Raw genomic sequence first — 24,452 nt, forward strand, 5'->3', positions numbered from 1 at the left:
TATAATAAAAATACATCTTAAAATATTAACTAAAGTTCTTAGAGTTTGACTCTAAAAATAAAAATCACGATAAATAATAGTGGATGAAAAAAGTAAAAGATAATTCTACCATAATCGCGACAAACAATAGTGGACGGAGGGAGTAAAAGATAATTCTACCATAGTGATTATTATATAATAATTATTAGTAAAATAATGCTAAACTAGAATTTGATCAGAAATTTAAAGAGTTTGTTATATTTTTTTTAATTTAAAAATAAATTAAATACATAATATGTCAAAACTCTTGGTACTAGAAAACTCAATTTTTTAGCAAAAACTAATTAAACAAGTCAACAATATTCCCCCCAAAAAAAAATTGAAACTCTAGAGGCTAAGCAAAAACTAATTGAACTAGTCAATAATTTCAAAAAAAAAAATTGAAAATCTAGAGATTGTATCTTATATTGCTCAGAGACTTCAAAAATATTAAGGAGTGAGTATCAAATTGATCAAAAATAGTATATTTTTAAAAAATTCAACACAAATACATATTAAAAGCGAAAAATTCTCGCAAAGTTGCATCAATATAACAGCTATTGTGTGCAATTTCCTCCATAACCAGACATAATCCCATTAGTCATATTAAAAGAATGAAGCCTCAAATCATTGCAATTTGCACTTTTTCTAAACCTTAATTTAGTGTCAACACAAAATCTTGATTGCAACAAAAAATCAAAAGCCACCTCTTTATATCCTTCAAATTCTTCTTCAATTTCTTTGCTTAGCCATCCATCATGATCATAACTACTTAACCTTATTGTCACCTTTGAATTTTGAATAATTGGATCCAATAATTCAGTCACCGAAAAAAAATCATCCATGTGATAAATCCAAGCTCGAATTTCTTCATACACAAAAATAACTGTACCCTCATTAGGGTTCTTGATGGAAAGAGTAATATTCCAATCTATAATATTTTTTGAGTCATGATGATAATTAATTAACGGAGAGAAAGATATTGAATTTACGTGAAATTGAGATTCTTCCATTTTTTTTGGGAATTTTGTGGAAATAAGGATGATGAGAAAGAGGGATATTAAGGTAAAAACTCCAATATATTTAAATAAATCTAGCCATGGATCATATTGTTTTTGGATTTTCTTAAACATTGTAGCTATGATGGAAGAAAAGCATGAAGAAAATTAGATTTAGGATACTATGATTAACCCTAATTGTATTTATTTATAACTTATTTCATTATTTAATAAACAATTAAATACAGGATCAAATAATTTACTAAATATTTGATCAAAATATTATTATCCTTTTTATCTCATGAATCAACAGCCTAGAGTAGTGTATTCGTATTGCTAAAACGTATATTATATGCTTAATACATAGAAAATTTCTTAAATTTGTACTAAAGTTTAGTTCAAACACTTGAACTATTATATATTCGTAATGTCAAAACTTACATTGTATGCTTAATACATAGACAACCTTTTCTTTTTAATACTCAAACTGTGACTTATTTCAGTTATGAAATGACACAATATTATAAATGGCTTATTTAAATTAGTCATGGAATGACATAATATTATAAAGTGTTCCTGTTAAATATTTTTGAATTCAAATTTTAAATAAAAAATTTGATGCATGGTTCTTTTAAAGATGATGTAAAGCTAGAAAAAGTAGACTAATTTTGTGATGAGTGAAATGATTTATTAGCTGTTATATTGCAGAAGAGGGGTGTCAAGCATCAACTAAGGGTCTGTACTCTGTCTATGTGGTTAATAACGGGCCGTTAGTTAATTAGATGTTGGTATCCCTAGCAAAAACTAAAACAGGAAAAAGAATATAACTGCTAAAAAATTAAAAACCATACTCCTTTCCATGTGAGTTTAAAGTTGCGTTCTTGAAATACAACAAATAGAAAAGAAAAATAGCAAGCAAACAATACTTACATGTATGTGTTTATCTTCTAGTCTTATGAATATCTCTTTATATAGGCTTGAGCTAGGGTTTAGGAATATTTTGGTTCGAACAATTTTGACCTCTGAGTTTGAAGAACATGAGTTGGACTCATCTTGTCAATGTAATGGGCTTGAGTTCATATATAACTTAAACTTGATTTAAATTATATAATTTTGACTTTATATTAATATGATTTTATTAATAGTAATTTAAATTTGTCAATATATCATGAACATAAGATTTAATTCAAATTTCATATGAATTTATCAATAAAGGAGTATTCGTTGCGAGTGCGAATTTATATTTTTTTTTCACATTCTAACTTTATTTATCATTATCAATATAGTAATATATTTAGTGTAAATCAAAAATGAAATTTAAAGACAGTAGAATCTACCCAGATTGTATTTATACATTATAAATATAGAATATTTTATTTTAGATGAATCCTCAACTTAATACAAAAGAATATTGTAAAATAGAAGGCAACAATAATAATAAATAAACATGCAATATAGGAGTAGTAATTATCTGTGTTTTGACTTGTTTAGATTTCATCAGAATTCAGAGCAGAGCCACCAAAAGTAACTGCATGCAGCAGAGGCATCTAAAAATACACTCACTTATAATCGATCACCACTTTGATTTGATACTAATATAACCATTCATCTAACACATTAAAATCTTTTCAACGGTATCTCAAAAGCAGATAATTTAATGTATAAAATATTTTATAAAATAGTCGAATTTTAAGAGGTATTAGATGTACAAGTTTATTTTAATGACTGCTCCGCAATTCAAATTCTTGATCGATCACATTGAGTAATTAATTTTACCGCTTCTAAGATTCCTCTTCAAAAGTTGGACGAACTACTTCTTAGGATTAAAATAACAAAGCGATAACAAGTGCAAACCTCGAAGGCCCATAAATCAGGCGATAACAATTTTTTTTTATTATAATATGTTAGATTCACCAATTTTTCATATTCAATTTTTAGTAATATGTTTTTTAAATCATGATAAATATTTATATGTTTAATATTAGGAAAATGTAGCATAATTTTATGCTTATCGAGTTAAACAAGATGCAAAAAATGGGCAGAGTACATTAGAAAATGCAGCATTTATAGCGTCGCTAGATCTTCTGCTGCCAAAAAAAATTGCAGCTGTATTGGGCTCAGTACTATCCTTAATACTGCCAGTGAGAAAGGAAGATGCGCACTTGACTTTCTTAAAGGTCGTTCGATACACGGGATAAAGAATAAAATTTAAGAATAATTTTATATTAAATTGAATTATTATGTTATTTTAAAGATTATCTTATATGATCATTTGTATTATAATAATAATAAGATTACTATCTTTTTAAAAATATCCTTGTATATCTCATTCCACGTACCAAACAAACCTGGCGAGAAAAATCAACTGGAAGAAACCCAATACATCAAATCACAAGTGACAGGGTAATTAAGCATAACAGAAAGTGGGAGTTGGATCTGTAGTAGATTCTATATACTCTCTGCTCCAAATCTTGCTGCTATCAATCTTTTCTTTACGTTCTCAAATGGCTGCTCTGTTAAATCATGATTTACTAGTAACTTAATTAGTTACTATCTCCGTTTCTTCTTGATTTTGCGAAACACCACTTACTTTATAAGGCTAAAAACGTGTATACCTATTTGGAATGCGCACAATATAAATTGCTCATTATTCATTCCTACATTTTTGCTTCATTGAGTTTTTTAGTATTATTTCTTCTACATATAGGTACCGTAAATTGGAGTTAAAACAAAAATCCAAATGTCTCTTCTCTCTACTAACAAATACTCCTATCCCTGTTTGATGTTAATGGCGATGATCCTCTGCATCTTTCTCTTCTCAATGCAAGCACAATCCTCTGGTATCTCTTTCGATCTCTATTTTATTAATTTTTATAGATTAATAAATGCGTTACTATGCTTGTTTATTTAATCTACTCTGTTCTTGTGCTGGCAGATCAATACTCACATGGAAAATCCGCAATGCTGCGTGATCACTTCATTCACAACAGAAAGGTTGTTAATTTGTAGTAATTAATTAGGATTGTCGTATTAATTTTATTTATTACGTACTAATATATCTTAATTTAAATGTACAGATTACTAAAAATGGAAAAAGAATAAGCCAGGATGCAGGGGAACTAAGAGAAGCACCTATGAGTCCAGACCCTTTGCATCATCATGGAGGTCTCCCCAGGAATATAATGCCATAGCTAATTAATTAGCTACCTATTATTATATTAATCGGCCCGGTTGTAATACTACTATTAATTATGATAAATATATTAGACATGGTTATAGTACTACTTTGAGTTATAGTATTAGTACTAATTAATATGTACTAAAGTTTTATTAAATCAAATTCACCACTTCTTCAAATTCTAAGTCTGATACATGAATCAAAGACACTAGATGCACATTTTTTTAAAAAAAAATAGATACATTCTGAAATATAAATACATAAAGGAGAGAGATATGCAAGAGAGTCAGCGTATCTCAAATTATTTAGTCGCTTATTGCTACTAAATAATTGCATGTAGTAGTAGTGTGTACAAAATTAATTCTCATATTAGACTAGTTATAATAAAGAGAAATCAAACCTTTTTTTTGCATAATTATTTTTAGCATCACTCTCCTAAAATTCAAGCATATGGTCCACAAACAGGACTCTCAAGATTGTCATGTAAATAACATGTAACTTTTACAAACAACATTCAAAACAAATGACCGTGTAAGCAAAATAAAATTGAAAAGTTTTTTTTTCTCTTGCATAGTCTTGATCAATCATTCATGACAACTCGGTATCTGTATATATAGACTGAATGCAACGCTTCCATAGATTATTTTCACGAGCCAAAAGCAAATTTCATGTCGAAAATGCTAGCAAAACTAATAGTTTGGCTAGCCAGAACTGACTTCACCTATCGAGCATCGTTGGATGTAAAAGAATCAGCAAATCCATTTGGCTTAGCAGGAATACTTCCTCTGCTATCTTGACTAGTATTGGTGAAGTCTCCAGTCTCTTCATCTTGCCAGTCCTTCAACATTTCTGGCAGAGGTAGACTGTAGTCGATTCCTGAATATTCATCCGAATCTTCAACAGGTTTCCAAGACTCAACTAGTTGGCCAAGCACATTCACAACGTGTGACATGTCAGGCCTGTGATTCGGATCTCTCGCAGTGCAATGTCCAGCTAATTCAGCCATAGTGCAAATGCTCTTGTGGATATCTTCCTTCACGTCAAGAGCTGGATCAACGGAAGCAAGGAGGTTTTCTTTATTCGATTTTATCTGCCAGAACCACTCAACTAGATATCGAGTTTCCTCAGACCGATGCTCATCGAGGGCAGTTAGTCCAGTCACAAGTTCCATCAACACCACCCCAAAGCTGAAGACATCTATTTTAGTTGTGACTTTTCCGGTCACTGGAGAGGTAAAAATGTGAGTTAGGATATATATATGAAAGGTGACTGACTAGGTAAGTCGTTCAACAAGACAGTGAACTAAAATATACGGGTAACATAAAGAATAAGCAATCAATAGTTTCTACACCAAAATTAACAGGTATTACATGCTTGTTGAACAGCTTTACGCAAACATATTTCAGTACCATATCGAGAGAGGAAGTGAAACCTTCTACTTGAATTGTTTAACAAGGATAGTGAACGGAATGACAATATCACTGAATGATGCGAGATTGGTACATCAATGACCGCGGTATATCAATTTAGTAGGCGCACCGACAACTTAAAGGTAAAACGTAAATGCTCCATTAGTTACTCTGTTCTATTTTGGCTGGAGAAGGAAGGGCTTGGAAGGTCAGAAGCGCTATTCAACACAGTCTGGATTCTCATTATAGAACTGATGCATTTATTAAAATAGAGGGCTAAAAAAGTATTGGTTTCATTCAGGTAGAGATGTGTTCGTGTAACAAATTACCTGAGAGTAAAAAATACAACAGATGCTAAAATGATAATATTTACCAGAACAGTCAAAATGAGTGTCTAAGAAAGAGATACTAATGGAAAATAATTGCGCACGTACCAGCATACTCGGGAGCAAGGTATCCAAATGTTCCTGCCAGCCTTGTTGCAACAGACCTTTCTTTGTCAGGAGCGAGTTTCACTAATCCAAAATCTGAAACTTTTGCTCTAAAAGCATCATCTAGAAGAATGTTTGATGATTTCAGATCGCGATGTATGAAGCTCTGGTGTGCCAGATTATGAAGGTACTCCATCCCTCGAGCGACATCTAGAGCAATATTGAGTCTCTTTGTCCATGATAAAGGCTCCAACTTCAGGATCTTCCAGCGGAAAAGATGTCTACTCAAAGCGCCCTTTGACATATATTCATATACCAAAAGCCTCTCATTTCCTTCAACAGAATAACCCAAAAGTGAAACTAAATGGCGATGCCGAACCTTAGAAAGCACAGCTATTTCTGCTTGAAATTCATCCAATGCCTTGCTATTGATAATCGCAGATTCCATTCTCTTCACTGCAATCTGAATTCCATCTTCAATTACGCCTTTGTAAACAACTCCAAAGCCACCACGACCAAGCTCATTCTCTGGTGCAAAATTATTGGTTACCCTCCGAAGGTCCTGGGTTGAAATGACAAGGTTTCCAATCTCAATTACTCGACTACCTTTTGTTCCACCACTAGTTGTAGTACCACTCTGTAAGCTGTACATCATGGGATCTTCTAAGACAGTGATCTTAACAATGTTATCTTGATCGAATGGCTCTTTGGGGTGGATAACAATAGTACCTGAATCTTTCTCTCGTTTTCTCTTGCTCTTGAAAAACAAAACAACCGCAAGAAGAGTGAAGACGACAGAAGCTGCACTCACAACTACAATGATCATGGTCTTATTATGGCTCTCTGATGTGGTCTGCCCTTTGGTTCCACTGGGAGCCTTCGAGTCTGAACCTGAACTTTTCTCTGGGGAAGGCGGTGTATCTGATAATGTTGGCTGATTATCACCGGGAAATGGGCTTTTCGATGGTAACTCCTTGCTTGATTTAGGACTGCGACTCGATGGAGGAAATGGGCTAATGCTCAGAGGAGGAGCTGCCGCAGTTACATTAGCAACAAGATGAGCATTTCCGTCTATAATGACTTTCACACTATCCCGGAATTTCGGTAATGGTGGATCAAAATTGTTCCCACTTAAATCCAACAATCTCAATGATCTGAGCTCTGTTAAGTTTGCAGGAACTCGACCGTGCAAGCTATTTCTTTTTAAGTGAACTTCAAGCAGTGAATCCAAGTTTGCAAGTGAAGGACTAAGCGTACCCGTAAGGTTCTTGTTCTGTAGATTAACAATAGTAATCTGGCCTTTAGAATTGCAACTGATTCCCAACCAAGGACCTGCACATGGATCATTACCACTCCATTCAGGAGCAAGGTTAGCTGGATAATTCCAACCGCCAAGAAGATCTAAAAGTGCATTAACTTGAGGAGCACAAGGAACACCAGGAGTTGTCTGACAGAAAGAATTCGAGGAATATGTAGCATTCACAGCTCTAAACTTCGGCACAGGACCCATTAGCTTATTATTGTTCAAGTCTAACACACTCAAGTCTAGATTCGCCAAACCTTGCGGAATCAGACCAACGAGTTGATTTCCGTTAAAATTTAGCTCCTTCAAGTCATTCAAATCACCAATTGTATCAGGAATCGGTCCACTAAAACTGTTGCCTTGAAGCCATAACAACATAAGCTGATCCATAGTACCAATTACGTCGATTGGACCCGTCATTCCAGGACTATCTTGATTATTCAACCACAAAATCCGAAGCATTGAATCACGAAAACTATCTGGTATCTCACCAGTCAAACGATTATACGACAGCTTCAACGCACTTAGAGAAGGCAATTTCCCAAAAAAATCAGGCACAGGTCCAACTATATTGCATTGCACACAAGAAAAATTCGTCAACTGAGCTGAATCTTGCAACTGAATCGGAATAAACCATCCACTCTCATTAAACGGATTATAATCCAAAGCCAAAACTTGAACACCGCTAAGACCATCAAAGAAATCAGCAGGAATCGTATCGAATTGATTGTTATCCAAGTATGCATATTTCAAATCAGACAATCCACTAAAAGTAGGTAATTTCCCACTAAAACCATTCCCCTGAAGTCCAAGATTTTGAAGCTTATCAAGTTGATTAAAGTTGTGTGGTAAAGTACCCTTTAAACCCAAACTCTGAACCTGAATTTGGGTAACTCTGTCACTAGAACAGAACACATGAGGCCATGCAGGAGGACCACAAGGATCATTCCCCTTAGAAGGCCATTTCAATAGTTCAGGATTCTCTAATCCATTTCTGAAATCACTCAAAATCTTGAAATCATTCAAATTTGTTACACCAAAGACAACATTCACAAGAAATACACCTAATGTACATAAGTATATGACAACAACACCTCTGAAATCACAATACTTATTATATACATACATGATGAAAATTCAAGATTATCATAAAATTACATACTTTATTCTCAAGAATTGTGAACCCCAAATGAACAAAGTACATAACAGTACCATACAAAGATTCAAGTACATAATAACTATAAATTGTAAAAATGATACCCTTTTTTTTTTTTTTAATAATGTGAGTGGATTTTGTAAGATAGAAAGAAGAAGAGTGATGAGTTAAGCTAAACAGTTGTGGATCAAACCCTAAAGACAAAGTACAAATTCATGACACCTTTTTTTCTCTTTTCTCCTTTTGTCCTTTGATTTCTCACAATTCTGTTTTTTTTTTCTTCTTTTACTTTTTTTTTCCTTCTTTTTATAGTAAATCTTTTTTTGAATTTGATTATATATTTAATTAAATGGACAGTGAGATCTTCAGAATCTCATGTCCACACTAATTTCATGGAAACAAAATAAAAAATATCTTTCTTTGAGTCGTTAAGTTCAAATTCAAATTATTAGTTTGATTTTTAATTATTACATGAAGAAATAGCTGTGTCGGTGGTATTGTTTTTGGATATGATGAGGAGTTATGATGAGTGCAACATTCGACCAAATGGCCCTTTTTTTTTTGTTGTTTTTATTACGTTTTCATGCGAATCAATTTTGAGGTGTCAACAATTTCAAACCGGCAAGTCAGCCCACATGTTTCCTTTTTGTCATTTTCTCTACGTTACATTATTGGCATTTATTAGTTTTTTCATCACGCATTGACGTTTTATAATTTTATTGATTTGAATTCTCATCTCATGACGTCAATTTAAGAAAAATATTTTTAATATACAAGTTAAAAATTGAGATTTCTGATCGAAAAAAGAGGGTCATCTATTTTAGTTTTCACATAATCTACTTGAGATTTGAAAATTGCCTTTGAAAATCTAGTGGCATTTTTAATAATAGAGCGTGAAAAATATGATATATAGTAGTAAATTTATTGAATCCATTATTCAATGTGTAATAAAAGGACCAGCTAAGATGACAAAAGTTACTGTTAACAATCAATGCACACAAATTTAGCTTTAAAACGTTTAGAAAGAGTTAAATACCCCTCCGTTCACTATTATTTGTCATGATTTCTATTTTTAGAATCAAACTATAAAAAATTTGATTAACATTTAGAATGTATTTTTTCATCATATTAATATGCAAAAAATAATAATTTATAGTACCTTTCATATAATTTTAAAATATCGATTTTTTTGTTTAAAATATTGAATTAATGTGATCTTATTTGACTTTGAAAATTAATCAAAATAACTTTTAAAAAACGCTACATAACAAACAATTCCGGACAGAGGGAGTACTACACAATTTCGTTTAATTAGCAAGAAAGACATTTTTCAAAGTTACAACCTCTTTTGAGGAAATCTTTTTATCCAACTATAGTTTATTTAGGTTATTTTAGAAAGTATATTATCCTTTGAATATGAAATAACAACACAATTTTCATATAAAACATACTAAATGGAAGGACGATTAATAAATCTGAAAATTTATGAACATACATATAGTAAAGATAAATGAATATAGGAAGTTGTGTAATACAATTTGAGGTTTAAGATAAAATTATTTTTGTGTGATCTATTAGGTTATAAATTCGAGTTGTTAAAGCAGAGCCACTAATATAAATATTTATACTATATTGTGTACGTCGCCTCTTTAGTGTGACATTATCCATAAACCATGCTAATATGTGATATTTTTTGTACTAAACTATCTTTTATAATTGGGTCCAAATTAAACATCATCTTTTAAAAAGCGTATATCTTGAACATATCTCTCTTCTGGTAAGACCGAGAGAAATAATTAATTAAATCAAAGTTAGTCACTAACCTTTTGTTACTGAATCTAATCATCTTAAAAATGTTTTTTTTTATCAGTTTAACATGAAAAATAGGGTTGCTTTCTCAACAAAAACATTTTCAAAAAATTCAAATCAAAATATGACTTTCTAAGTTAAATTCTGACTTAATGAATCTAGTCAAAGTGAAAGGTAACGCAATCAGATAGAATATGTGTAACGGGTTCAATTTAGACAATATTTCTTCAGTACCGTTATATATTAAATTTTGTATTTATATAATTATAAAAATATAATGTATTCAATGATTAAAACTTTTTAAAAGTGAAACACACAATAAGTATAAATTGATAAATAAGTCCGTAGCCTTTGGAAAAGAGAGTGGGGAAATAATTAATGTTGTAGCATATAGGTTGGACCATTTGTATTAAAATATAAGTCCACCCATCACGGGCACTTCACGTCTCTTTAACTACTTGATTCAATCCCACATTAAATAAACCTTTTATCTACTTTAATTTTCTTGTGACTTTTCTGTCACGTATTATTTTTTTTCGTTTTAATTTATTTAAACAAGTTTGAACTAAAGATATGTCGAAAAGAAGAAAATATTAGATAATGGATAACAATGTCCCCTTTCTTCGAAGGGAAAAAAAGTTGTCTTCTCGTGATAATGTTTAACAGACACACACTAATTTTTTTAATACAACAATTGTTTATCAATTTATCATGATACTAGATTAGTAAGTTTAATTTACATATAATGCAAGGAGTAGGGAAATATAAAAGCATGTATCTTGCTTAGTTATATGTAGATGTATTTTTATTTATAATTGAATTATTGTAAAGTGATCAAATATGTATAAATTAATTGAAAAAGACCAAATTCCTCTACGTCTGCATGCAACTGAAGTAATGATATATATATATATTTTTAATCATAAAAAATACATATTAATTTCAAAATTAGGTGAAATGTCTTCTTCAAATTTCGTCAGCCAACTAAAGACGTACTATTGTTTTCAATTCCTATGAATCTTCCATCTCTAGTCATCTATCACAAGCATCCCTTTTTCTCAATACAATTTAACAAATTATTATTTAAGGGAAATTTTTACATTTAATACCGTCAGACCCCACTAATGAAATTACATTGTTGTACTGAGCAGAGACTTGTTGGGACACCGTAAGGGGTTGTTTGGTTAGAAACAAGCTATCCCACATAGGGCTCATCTGGGATAACTTATCCCACCAGGTATATGAGATAACTTATTCCATCGCTATGATTAAACGGTGGGATAACTTATTCCAAACAAGGCAACCAAACATTTTTTTTTATCCCATTACTATTTCCTTATCCCTCGCACCAAACGAGCCAGCCCAGTGTTTGAGCTCATAAGCAAACACGAAATGAGATACCAACTAAGCATCTCTAAGAAAAGGTACAACTTCTCTTTGATATTTTTTGATAGCATCGATTACCTTGGCTGGAAATGATTCATCTTCAGGATAATAAGCGATAGGATCAGATAATAGAGGGTCTGAAACATTGAGCACACCTTCAAGAGTCGCGTGCAGACAATAGGCTGAATATGTAACATGGTATCCGCCTTCTTGGACTATCAAGAGTCGTCCATTGCTATACTTGTTTGCCATGCCACGAATTGTCTGCCCAATCTCTCTGTAACCTTCCATTGTCAAGCATTGTCTTCCATTTGGATCAAACTGAAATGCAAGCCGAGTGAAAGAAGTTTCTTGAGTTAGCAGAATACACAATAGTTCTATGAACTAAACAATGACGATACAATATCAGTTGAGAAAATGTTTTAGACATTGAACATGATTAGGATGTTTAGACACTGACAAACTGGAATTGACAGAACATCTAATATAACAAGAAAATTTGACTCAAAACAAAATTTAACTTGTCAAAATGAAGTTGAAACAAACTGCAGATCTAGACTATGCAACATTAGAACATGATAGCATTATCCAATCGACAACAAACGCAACGTCCAAGCAATTATCTGTAAATTAAATTACAGAAGTCAAACTGTGTGGGTTTAAGGCCAACACCAACTGATAAGTTTGGATATTCCTTTTTCACATTTTAAAGATGACATTGCGTTGATTAATGAACTTCACTCCACAAATGTCTTTGAACTTCATTACAAAATACAAAAATCTGAACGGCAATAAGATAATGCACTTACAGCACTTGAGTCCTGCCCAACAACCAAAACCATCATATCAGGCTCAAATTTCTCGATAGCAGGAACAACTAAATGTTGCATGGCGTAGCCATACCCTTTGTCCCCGGTTCCATTTGGTAATGGTATATTCAGGTTATACCCAAAACCTTCACCTTCGCCGAGCTCCTCTATAGTTCCACCCTGTGAATGAGAGGGGCCCCAAGAACCATGATTCATATGAAGGGAGATAGTAAGAACCTTATCAAAATGATAAAATCCTTCTGCTGTTCCATTCCCGTAATGAACATCGATGTCAAGGACAACAACCTTCCTACAGCCACCATCTAAAGCCAGTTGTACAGCTAGACCCGCATTGTTAAGGAAGCAATACCCATCAGCTTGAGTAGGTTGTGCATGATGACCAGGTGGCCTGACCAACGCATACGCGACATTCCCATGTCCATCAATTATAAGCTTCATAGCCGATAATGTAGTACCAGCAGCAAGAAGTGTAGCGTGCCATGACCCAGGATTTAAGAATGTCCCTCCACATAATTCTTTTCCGCCATTTCTATCAGCTTCAATTAGTTCATTTACATATTCTGACAAATTAAAAATGAAAAAGCTAAGAGGCTTAAATTTTGAAATAAGAATAGGTTTCAGAATAGGGTTGAATTTATAACCAACACCAACTTGAAATTAAGCATGCATTATATTACTTTCTTTCTATTCCTTCAAACCAATTAACCCCTTTTTTCCGTTCAATTCCTTCAATAAAAAATCAACTCCTATTTTCCTCGTGTTCTTTCGAACCAATCAACCCCTTCCTTTCTTCCAATTCCTTTAATATAATCAACACCTTCTTTCCTCTTGTTTCTTCAAACCAACCAATCCATTAAGTTTGTTATAACGTGCTATCTTTTCTTCCTTTCTCCATAATTTCATTCTTTTTAACCATATTGATTGTGCTATCCATGCTTTGGCAGCTCAGAATAAATCCAATTTTAGAAACTCTCTGAAAGTTAACAAATATTGCACTTAGATTAGGGTAGGCGCCGCTAGAACGCAGGCCCCTCCGCCACAAACTACGACGTAGGCTTGACCACTTGGGCCGACCGTAGGCGGACACCCCTCCTAAGTGCAATGGAGGTTACCAGCCTAGGCCATGGGTCTTCATTATCACCCATTGATATTTGATTTTATTTTCAAAACTTGTGCTATTAAGCACAATAAGACAATTTGGGCATGGAATTATACAATACTAATTTAATTTTTGCGCATTTGTCTTAAAATTAGAAATGCCTAAAAGTTCAATCTTTACCAAAAAGATTGTGTCTTTCACTTCCCAATAGTCTAACAAATTAACTTAGGTCTTCATAGATGCTGATTTTAACCTTCAGAAACAAAACCAAAAATTAAATCTAATCTTTAATGCTACCTAACAAAAAATTATGATTACACTCCAAAAATCAATAGGAACAACAAAGACAGATAGAAATCAAACTCAATTAGAGAACAAAAGCAAATAAAAAAAAAAAGAATCTTGAAAAGGAAGTTGAAGTTGGGTACCTTGGGTGTGAAAAGATAATAATTCAGAGACGTGAGCAGGGCGTCCATGGTGCCAAGAAATGAAAGGTGAAATAGGACCCCTTTTGAGAATAGACAACATGTTTTTAACCCTGTCTGAATTTTCTGGGTGTTTTTCTAAAACATCAAGAAAACCAGGGTCCATTCCTGTGTCGAAAACACCTCTTCCTGTGTCATGTTTCAGCATACCCTCGTCCCAGAATACATGAATAAGGTTGTTTTTTGATGGTAAAGATTGTGATGCTGAAGAAGCCATGGACAAATTTGAAGCTTCCAATACCCTATAGTGGCCACTTTGTTTTGATGCTTCTGACTCTTTTTTACTCTAAATAATTCATCCTCCCCTGTGGATTGAAAATAACAAAAATCATAGTTTATTTTTTTTTTACTTAATTAAGAACTTTAATAAATATAAAGAATAGTTAATAATTCTTTTAGCAATCAGCTAAATTATAAAGTGATACGTAACATTTTGTTTTTCTTTTTTTACTTATAAATGACATTACATAATAACTAATTGAAATAGAATATATGAAATTTATTTATTTTCATTAAGCACATGTTTTCATTTTTTTAAAAAAAGAAAATTGTTGAAGATTTTATATGAAGGACTATTTTATTGATGATGAGGTTTCAATAATAATGATATCAATTTTGTTCTATTTTTTTATATTTTGTTTTTTCATGTTTTATGCGATTTTTCATAAAAAAAAAGTTTTGTGGCAAAAGATGGAGTAAGTGGTAATGATAAATAGGGTGAGAAAAAAGTGTGGCATGCTTTAAAAATGCCAAATAGATGGAACAAAGCAAATTTTACCTATTTTTTTTATTATTTATTAACTTGACTTAAATACTCAAATATGAATAAGTCATTATCTTAAAAATACAAATAGAAAAAAAACTTACAACTTAAAGGTGTAGACAGTGAAGTGTCTATCCATCGATCAATTTATTATCACAATTCAAGCTGAGTGAATATAATAGCTAATTACATTTAACAAAAAATTATCACCAATCATTAATTTATGATTTACTCCATATAAAAGATCAATTTTATTATGGGAAATACATCAACAAGAGGATCAAAATAGACCAGCCTCTATACATTAGGATCATTTTGATAATTACCTCTATACATTTAATAACCATTCTAATTTTGGATCAAAATCTATATCGTATAGTTACAGAAATTTCATCTTTTAATTTACTTGTTATTATTATCCCCTATAAGTTTTACAAATTTTCAAAGTTTTCATTTTTCTCTAAAGTAAAAAATGTTATAAATGTATTCGACCCTCTTTTTAACGTATCAACGCTTTGAGTTTTTGACTATTAATGTATCAGATCCTCTTTTTAATGTATCAGCGCTTATATTATTGTATCCGTTTGAGAAATTTTTGTGATTATAAACTTTTAAGGGATAAATTATACTTCATGAGCCGCTACTAATAATCGAAAAGGTTCACATCGAATTCAGTCTATAGTGACAATGAGAACGTTTCCGCCGGAGCCAACATACAACCCCCAACTTTATAATATATAATTAATTAATATTTCCTCGGTCCCTTTTTACTTGTCCACTTTTGAATTGAAATATCTATTAAGAAAATAATTAATGACGTGGTGAGTTTATCATTTTATTCATATTAATTATGAAGTGGATGAAAAGTTCTACATTTTTCAAAGTAATTAGTCATTTAATTGTGGGTATAATATGTAAAAGAAATTATCCTTTCTTAATTTATCAAAATGGACAAGTAATTAGGGATAACTATAAAAAAAATTAAATAAGTAGTCAGGGACAGAGGTAATACTAAAGTCTATAGCTATAACATATAATTAAGTAGTAAAAATTAGCTTAATTACTTAATTTTTCCTTTATTAAAGTGATCGGTGTTGGGCCAACACACGGCACCAAACTGGGTCTTGGGCTTTTCCATCTCATCTGCATAAATTTGTTAGGTTGTTCATACTTCACTTATTTCTTTTTTTATTTGAAATTTATTTGTCCGATTTCAATTTAACGTAAAATTTAAAAAAATATATAAATTTTATGATTTTAAAATATACTAAAGACATTATTTCTTTGTTCTTTAAATTTTTAATTTTTATGTGAAATATTTAAGATCATAAGATTTTTTAACTTGTAAATTATAAGTTAACACTTTTTTGAATTATTCAAAACATTTTAAAAATGCTTCGAAACTAATTTAAGTTAAAAACACTTGAAATAAGCTAATTCAAACAGACTTGATTACATCTGATATATGATTTATCGATAGTTTGGAGTCTTTAAAATTTCTTTTTTTAAAAAATATGTTTTTTACTTTTTAGAATTCAATGACAGTGACGAATCAAAATCAAACTAACAAATTGGTACGTAACACAATAGTAACCAGTATGCTGGACACGAAAATATTGCAATGTTTTATTACTGATTGTGATTGCAGCACGCCAGGCAACCTACTCTCTCACGTGCTATATTAGTGAACTTCTATATAGAAGAATCAGCGGAGAGTTGGAGAACCACGTTAGCAGTATACGACAAGGAAGATTACCAGTGTCCAGTGTGCGTGTGTGTAATTTATAATCAACAAAATTAGCAGTGGCCGAGTTATCTTTTAGTTTTTCAAAAACAAGAAGAGGTGCAGAGAACAGGGAGGGAGGAAGAAGCAATGGCGGAGTCTCAGTTGGTTCACCCTCCTTTATTCACCTATATCTCAATGATCACTCTGCTCACTTTAGTACCCCCTTTTGTTATTCTCATGTAAGTTCATCCTCTTTACTTCTAAAATCTATCAATTTCACATATCTTATACTTGTTTCTGTGTTTCAAGATTGGACTTTTTGTTTTCCTTATGTGGGTTTTTATAAAGATTGATTCTTTTATACTACTTTCTAGAGGACTTTTCATTTCTTTTGTGGGTTTTTATCAAGATTGCTTCTTTGTATACTTTTTATATGATTTGGGTCATTAGAAGGGCTAGAGATTTTTCTTAGAAGGTAAAAAGGTAGCATCTTTAAATAATGGAGGTGTTCTTACCACCTCACATGTACCTCAAAGTAACTCTATCGACCAAGGCTTACGCAAATTAGAAGAAATAATTGTTGTGTTTTTGCCTCTATTGTAATTTAAACCCTTGTTACCATGGTTATTGTCCACTTTGGACTTCGCATGCTCCTTAAGAAAATTAACATGAATAATGTATAGTGTTAGGTTGGGAAATGATTTGGGAAATAAGTAATTAATGTTGATGGTAAAATAGGAGATGCGTTAAACGTGATAAAGTAAAAGTGGAAATCTATAGAGAATACAGGGAGGGAGTAGTTTCTTGTGTATGGTTCAATGCTTTCTTTCCAGAGACCATTGTTAGTTTGACTACATAGACAAAAGGGAGTAATAATGAAACTGGGAAGTGATAAAGATTCCAGTTTTATAACAAAAACTATACATTCAGACATGTGAATGGTGTAAAGTTGGTACAGAAAGCAAGGTTGATAAATGGATCCAAACGACATGAAGTCTGTTAATGTTTCACTGGGCTGGTTTAGCTTATTAGTTGCTCAGTTCGCGGAATAGTCTATTAATGAGGACATGAATCTATGTAATTGATTTATCTTGGAAATATGATGTTTTACATGCAGGTGGTATACAAATGTTCATGCTGATGGATCTGTATTGCAAACATATAATTATCTAAAGGAGAATGGCCTGCAAGGACTAATTGACATTTGGCCAAGACCCACTGCAATTGCGGGAAAAATAATAATTTGCTATGCTCTATTTGAGGCTACACTTCAGCTTTTGTTGCCTGGTAAAAGGGTTGAAGGACCGATATCTCCTACTGGACACAGGCCTGTCTATAAGGTAATTGATGATAATTCTACAGGAAATTTTCCCTGTGGTCTGTGTTATAATGTGAATTCTTGAATTGCAAAATGTTACTGTGGCTAGTTTATTTCACTATTGTTTGTTTTCGTGACATGGTGAAAGACTTCTCCATGATTACTTTACAGTTAATACACTTCAAATTTTGAGTTATGTTTTGTCTTATGGCAGGCAAATGGCATGGCAGCATATACAGTGACACTAATTACCTATCTCAGCCTTTGGTGGTAAGAAGTTCCATTCACATACTGTAGACATTTTACTTGCCCTAGAATTCTGAAAATTTGACTCTATGGAGTGCTGTTTTGGTAAATCATACCGGTATTTTTTGGCGAATAGCAGCTTTGCATGGGAAAGTATTATGGCTTCCTTTTTGATAATAATGGAAGCTACACAGTAGCACATAGTAAATTTGGGTATTGTCCCAACTTATTAGTTTGTTTAGTTAAAATATCTATTCTTGAGTATATTTGCTGCACTATAGTTTGTGAATGTGCAGATACACTATAATTGGGTGTCTGATTAATGTGAAGCTTCTCCTTTCTCTCTGTCCTCGCATTTTATGAAGCTGATCATTATAAGTTTGTCAGGAAATTGTTTATATTCTTGTGTGGTATTTATGATACTACTTGTTTGATTGTGCATGATTCACAGCCATGTTGAATGTTAGTTGTTCCAGCTGTGCTTCTCAAGTAATTTAGTCTTGAAAAATAATCACCTTCTGGTCCTTATTTGTACTTTTCCCTCTTTATCAGGTTTGGAATATTCAATCCTACAATCGTGTATGATCATCTGGGAGAGATTCTCTCTACACTAAATTTTGGAAGCTTAATCTTCTGTCTCTTTTTATACATAAAAGTAAGCATACAAAAGAATCCTCAGTGATAATGTGTTTTCCTATATACATATTACCTCTCTGATACATGATGTTGACATTTACAAGGGTCATGTTGCACCATCTTCCACTGATCACGGTTCATCAGGGAACATAATAGTTGACTACTATTGGGTAAGCATCTTTGCAATACACATGAAGACTACTTCTTGTCTTCCTTTGATTATTCAAACAACCTGGTGTTGAAAGTATGCATGAATTACTTTACTGTCTTGTCTACTTTGTTCTGCCTTCTTTTCTTTCTCTCAATGAATGAAATTGGTGATACTAGAAAGGCCTGATTTGAATCTTGTACTTGCATTTTGCAATATCCTTGTTAAGTCATCTCATATATCTTAACCTAGGTATTTCCTTCTTTTACTCTTTTAGGGGATGGAGTTGTATCCTCGCATTGGCAAACACTTTGATATCAAGGTCTTCACAAACTGCAGATTTGGCATGATATCTTGGGGACTCCTCCCTATTACCTACTGTATAAAGCAGGTAAATGCTCTAAGGAAGTGCTCGAAAGTGAGAATGAAGGTTCCTATATTTTGCAGTTCTAGAGCCTCAAATTTCGTTATTGTTGCTAGCCCTCTTGTCACTGTTGATGGATAGTAATTTTGTTTCTTTAGTCAGGCTATCAAGAAATAACAAATTTTGTTTGTTTTCTGTTATTTGACTTTGAAATGCAGTAGGCTCCAAGATAAATTCTTTTTTTTAATTCTTCTGTACTAGCAGCATCCAGGAGAAAGGGAGGGGCATTATTTAAATTACTTCTTGTTTATATTCTGGAAGTCCCATAACTCAGCAGTCTTAACTTTTGTTCTTGCTCTTTCATCTTAGGAGCCCCTAACAGTACTCGGTTACTGTCAATATAAGGACCTGTTGATTTACATTCAATTCCAACTTTTGGAGTTTGAAAGTTCACAGCATTTTTAATGTATGCTTTTCGATTTGACAGTATGAAGAATATGGAAGTCTCTCTGATTCCATGCTTATACATACCATAATAACGTTGGTGTATGTCACGAAATTCTTTTGGTGGGAAGCAGGTTACTGGAACACCATGGATATTGCTCATGACAGAGGTTTGTACATGCTTTGTATTTGTTCGTCGTTTTTAGTGCCTTACCTTAGCTCTCCTGTGCTATGTTGGTTTCCTATTTCCCTACCATGAACGCAAGATATTAATGTTTTCTGTATCTTGATGTTGTTTTGGCAGCCGGTTTTTACATATGCTGGGGTTGCTTGGTATTTCTTCCATGTATGTACACTTCTCCTGGCATGTACCTTGTCAAACATCCTGTAAATCTTGGACCTCAGGTACTTTTGACTCCACAAAGAATATGCCATATGTTATTAGATGCTAGTTCATTGTCCATCAGATGTTACTTCTGATCCATTTGTACCTAAGATTTTGGCTTACTATCTTTCTATACCAAAATTATCATTTGCGAGAACAGCTTTCGGCGAACAATCTGTCGCTCTTTTTCATCCACTGGATACTGGTTATAGATCTTAAAGATGGTCGATACTTACGATGATATTTTCAGTGGAACATTTCTTGCATTGTACCTACCTACAGAAATAAACTACTTGTATTACAATGTGAATGTCCAGTACAGTATGGATTGAAATTATAAGCATTATAGAACATCTGAATATTTTATTCTCCAAGCTGTATGGTTCACAAAAAATGTTAGTGTACTTGCTTCTTTCACCATAACTAGTCTGTTAGCTCTGTGCTTGTGATGGCTCTGACTCTTTTCTTTTTCGCAGCTTGCAATTTCTATCCTAGTAGCTGGTATTCTCTGCGTATACATAAACTATGATTGTGACAGACAGAGGCAAGAGTTCCGCAGAACAAATGGCAAAGCCCTTGTCTGGGGAAAGGCTCCTTCAAAGGTTGGAGGATAGCATTTATGATTTACTCTCGCTGTCCCAACTTATATGATAATCATGATTATATTTACTTCCACTAATATTATGCATTAGTCAACTTGACAATTTTAAACTCCATTTCTAGTCAAAATATTTTACAAATTCTCTTTCCCCTTCGTAATAATATCTGATTCTGTTTCTATTTTTGTGTAGATTGTCGCCTCATACACTACTACAACTGGCGAAACTAAAACCAGCATTCTCCTGACATCTGGATGGTCAGTTCTTTTATTTAACCTTGTTAACTTTATAGGAACAAATAGTTACTCTTGTTCCGCCACCAATTTTCCAGTTTACAAGCTGTAGTCAATTGAACCACCAAATTTGTTCTTTATAAGCTGTACGAGATTGCTGTTACAAAAGAGTGCTAAATGAGCTAGAATGTGTAGTTCAGAGAAAATCTTTACCGTTTTGCTCTCATTTGCTCTTTAACTATTTCTCAAGAACTCGATGCCGATAGTACTGTCAACTTCAGATGCAACACTAAATATAAACTTCAAACATTTTGCAGGTGGGGCTTATCGCGGCATTTCCATTATGTTCCAGAAATACTAGCTTCGTTTTTCTGGAGTGTGCCAGCTCTTCTCAACCATGTAAGCTTTTGCTTACACCAAATAGACAGAATCTTACATTTTTATGCATATCAAGAAGAAATTTAAAAATATTCTGCCTCCTCTCTATCATTATTGTGCTGTCTACTTAAGGTACCAGAATCTAACCAATCCATTCTCCTTCATAACTTTTCCTCATTGCAGTTCATGCCCTACATCTATGTAATCTATCTGACGGGCCTCCTTTTGGATCGAGCCAAAAGGGATGACGAAAGGTGCAAGTCAAAGTAAGCAACTCAATGTATTATAAAAACTTGATCATTATGCAATCCAATACTCAAAGAACCTCGCATGCAAACAAACAGATGTTTTTGTTGTTTTTATAGTTGAGAACTAAAATTCTCTCCCTTGTGCACAATACAGTAATGCTTCAAAATTAGGATAAGTAACAACAGGGACACCTCCATTCTCCAATAGGCAGAGATGGCAAAGAGCTTTTTTATTTTCCCTGGAACTCAATTTTCATTTTTTAGTTGAGGAAATGGCGAAATTATAGTCCATTGTATGTCCTACTGAGAGAGATACAGAGAGTTCTTGCCGGATGCTATGTTGCTTGGATCCTCCAAAAATGCTGCCACACACGTCTTTGGAAGATCCAAGCTACATAGGGCTAAAAACTGACATGAATAGACGTCTTTATCTGAGGTTTCCTTGTCCAGCCCCTCATAAAAGGATGTTACTTTTAATATAGTCTCGAGGTATAAGCAGCTCGAGGTATGAAGTTAGATTGAACTAAAACTGATGAAAAGATTTAGCGCAAGCATTTTACCCCCCTAATATCAGTAAACAACAGGACGTTTCAATCTCTTTGGTGTCTTATGAAAATCTAGTGAAGGTGAGAGTTTGATAATGTCTTGCTTCTTTGCAGGTATGGCAAATACTGGAAAAAGTATTGTGAAAAGGTGCCTTACCGGGTAGTCCCTGGAATTTATTAGTGATTCTTGAGCTTCAACTGATGAACTGTCTTTAATAGTGCTGCTTCTAGTATTGTAGTAGTATTTAGACCATGAAAAATTTTCTTCTTTCAATAAAGCACTTTTAGTTGAACCAACATCTCATTTCTATGGTTGTAAGTTGTTACACGATGAAAAAATCAGCTTGAAATAGATATGCCGTGAAATTAGTTGAGGTGTGTGAAAACTCGGACCAGTTTGAAATATTGTTCCAATTAAAATGAACACTAAAACAGAGATCGGAGCCTAAAGGGCAAAAAGTGTTTGACAAAAATTCTAAAAAGACAACAATTTTTTTTTAAACCAAAGGAACTAAATCGCTAGTGAGGTAGCAATTTTGTTTTGACTCCATTTTTCCGTTAAACAATCAAAATCACTGACCTATCAACGATTTTGTCCAAAATAAAAATTCATTTTAAAAAAGAAAATCACTATTCGTGCAGCGTTTTTGAGAAACATTTTTTTAAAAAAAAATAAATCAAAACCAATTATTTTTTACAAATGCCATGATTTAGGTGAAGTTTTTTTTCTCTTAAAAATCGCTTCCCTAGCAACAATTTTGGTGAAAGTTTTTTTTAAAATTTTTTTTAAGTGGTTTTCTATCGGCGGGAAGATAATTATATCTTTATCTTCATTAATTTACTATTTTTTTTATTAGTAACCTGAATATACAAATGCTACTAAAATTGGAAAAATAAATTTCACCAAATTTGTTTTTTTGTTTTAAAAAAAATCCTAAAAACACTGCACGAACAGAGATTTATTTTTTAAAAATGGAAAAAAATTGGACAAAGTCACGGGTATGTCAACGATTTTGATTGTTTAACAGAGTAACAGAGTTAAACCAAAATTGCTATCCTACTAAGCGAAAGTCGCCCAGAGATATTTGTTCAAATTTTTTTTGATATGCACTTTTAAATTTTTTATTAAATTTTTTTGCCCTATAAACTTTGAACTCCAGTAAAACATGATTAGCGGGCAAGTATATTATTTTTACATTTTTGGTTCATCGTATAAAAAGATTGACTACATCATAAGCATGGATGATTTATACTTACAACACAATTGAACATAATTCTAAATAAATTTTACTTTTGAACTTTAATTAAACTCCATATTAATGACAATAGTTATACTTAAATATGAGATAAATGAGAAAATAAATCTTGCAATATCTATGATCTAGACATGGGAAACATTTCAACACTTAAGTCAAATTTTTAATTTTTTTTAACTAAATACATGTGCGATATTTGACGACTTATATCACTTACCCATGATCTTGCCAAATCAGTATGGGATGATACAGTTCCCACGGATCTCCAATAATTAATTTCTAAACAAGTATAAGATATTTTCCATGTGATTATATGCCCTTAACAAATTATCACACGTTCTATATACACATATATTTTATTGGATTATTCTTTAGTATTATATCTAGTTTTTTTTTTCTCTCTATCTATCTTTTTTAATATTTGAGAAGGCACATTCACACATGCTCAAATATGTAGAGTTCGGAGTTAAAAAGACAAAATAATTATCAAAAAATTTAAAAAGGCATATTAAATTTTTTTAAAATCAAAAGGGCAAAATTTCTCCCGACGAATTAATCTTCCTATGACAAAATGATTAAAAATAGCTGCCTTAGAAGCGATTTTGTCTAAAAACTTTTTTTCTTTAAAAATGGCTGTTGCGATAGCAATTTTAAGTCGAGTTTTGTTTTCCTTATATCGCTGCAGGAGCAGCGTTTTTCGTTTCTATTGTTAATGTGCTATTAATTTTCATTTCTATTGTTAATTATTAATAATATAAAAATGATTAACAAGAAGGACAATATACTCAATAAAATTGTTGAAGCATGAGGTAAACTGAATTTTATATCATAAATAATAAAAAAGAATATTGAATCCAAAAAAAATTCAAAAGGAGCAAGATTGAACACATCACAAAAAGAAATTCCTGATTTTTCTTTTTTATTTTATCAAAATCGCTGGAAGTATAGTGGTTTTAAAAAAAAACTCATTTTAAGGAAAAAAAGTTTTTTTTTAAAAGAAAATCGCTTATAAGACAGCGATTTTTATTTTTGTAATAAACGGAGGTTTGTCAGAAGAAAAT

General features: G+C 32.4%; 4 protein-coding genes across 4 annotated transcripts; 2 read left to right on the top strand and 2 right to left on the bottom strand.

The window, feature by feature from the left end:
• Positions 1 to 3,705: 3,705 nt before the first annotated feature.
• CLE9 (CLAVATA3/ESR (CLE)-related protein 9) lies at positions 3,706 to 4,246 on the top strand. The gene is made up of 3 exons (NM_001372138.1): positions 3,706 to 3,856; positions 3,952 to 4,010; positions 4,094 to 4,246. Exons 1-3 carry the CDS (start codon positions 3,757 to 3,759, stop codon positions 4,205 to 4,207), a joined length of 273 nt encoding a protein of 90 aa, NP_001359067.1. The 5' UTR covers positions 3,706 to 3,756; the 3' UTR covers positions 4,208 to 4,246.
• A 332-nt stretch (positions 4,247 to 4,578) lies between these two features.
• On the bottom strand, positions 4,579 to 9,029 carry LOC101256887 (receptor-like kinase TMK3). Its single transcript, XM_004241289.5, has 2 exons — positions 6,038 to 9,029; positions 4,579 to 5,418 (listed from the first exon to the last, which is right to left on the bottom strand). The coding sequence occupies exons 1-2, from the start codon at positions 8,463 to 8,465 to the stop codon at positions 4,916 to 4,918; spliced, it is 2,931 nt and encodes a 976-aa protein (XP_004241337.1). The 5' UTR covers positions 8,466 to 9,029; the 3' UTR covers positions 4,579 to 4,915.
• A 2,153-nt stretch (positions 9,030 to 11,182) lies between these two features.
• Positions 11,183 to 14,529, bottom strand: LOC101257380 (histone deacetylase 8). The gene is made up of 3 exons (XM_004241291.5): positions 14,046 to 14,529; positions 12,498 to 13,078; positions 11,183 to 12,009 (listed from the first exon to the last, which is right to left on the bottom strand). The coding sequence occupies exons 1-3, from the start codon at positions 14,317 to 14,319 to the stop codon at positions 11,707 to 11,709; spliced, it is 1,158 nt and encodes a 385-aa protein (XP_004241339.1). The 5' UTR covers positions 14,320 to 14,529; the 3' UTR covers positions 11,183 to 11,706.
• Positions 14,530 to 16,580: 2,051 nt separating this feature from the next.
• DWF5-2 (7-dehydrocholesterol reductase) lies at positions 16,581 to 22,521 on the top strand. Its single transcript, NM_001366114.1, has 13 exons — positions 16,581 to 16,830; positions 17,709 to 17,931; positions 18,124 to 18,179; positions 18,708 to 18,810; positions 18,896 to 18,961; positions 19,217 to 19,330; positions 19,791 to 19,917; positions 20,052 to 20,152; positions 20,609 to 20,734; positions 20,924 to 20,988; positions 21,282 to 21,363; positions 21,526 to 21,608; positions 22,250 to 22,521. The coding sequence occupies exons 1-13, from the start codon at positions 16,739 to 16,741 to the stop codon at positions 22,314 to 22,316; spliced, it is 1,305 nt and encodes a 434-aa protein (NP_001353043.1). The 5' UTR covers positions 16,581 to 16,738; the 3' UTR covers positions 22,317 to 22,521.
• The last annotated feature ends 1,931 nt before the right edge of the window (positions 22,522 to 24,452 follow it).

The sequence above is a fragment of the Solanum lycopersicum genome, chromosome 6 (assembly GCF_036512215.1).
Source record: "Solanum lycopersicum chromosome 6, SLM_r2.1".
Taxonomy (NCBI): domain Eukaryota; kingdom Viridiplantae; phylum Streptophyta; class Magnoliopsida; order Solanales; family Solanaceae; genus Solanum; species Solanum lycopersicum.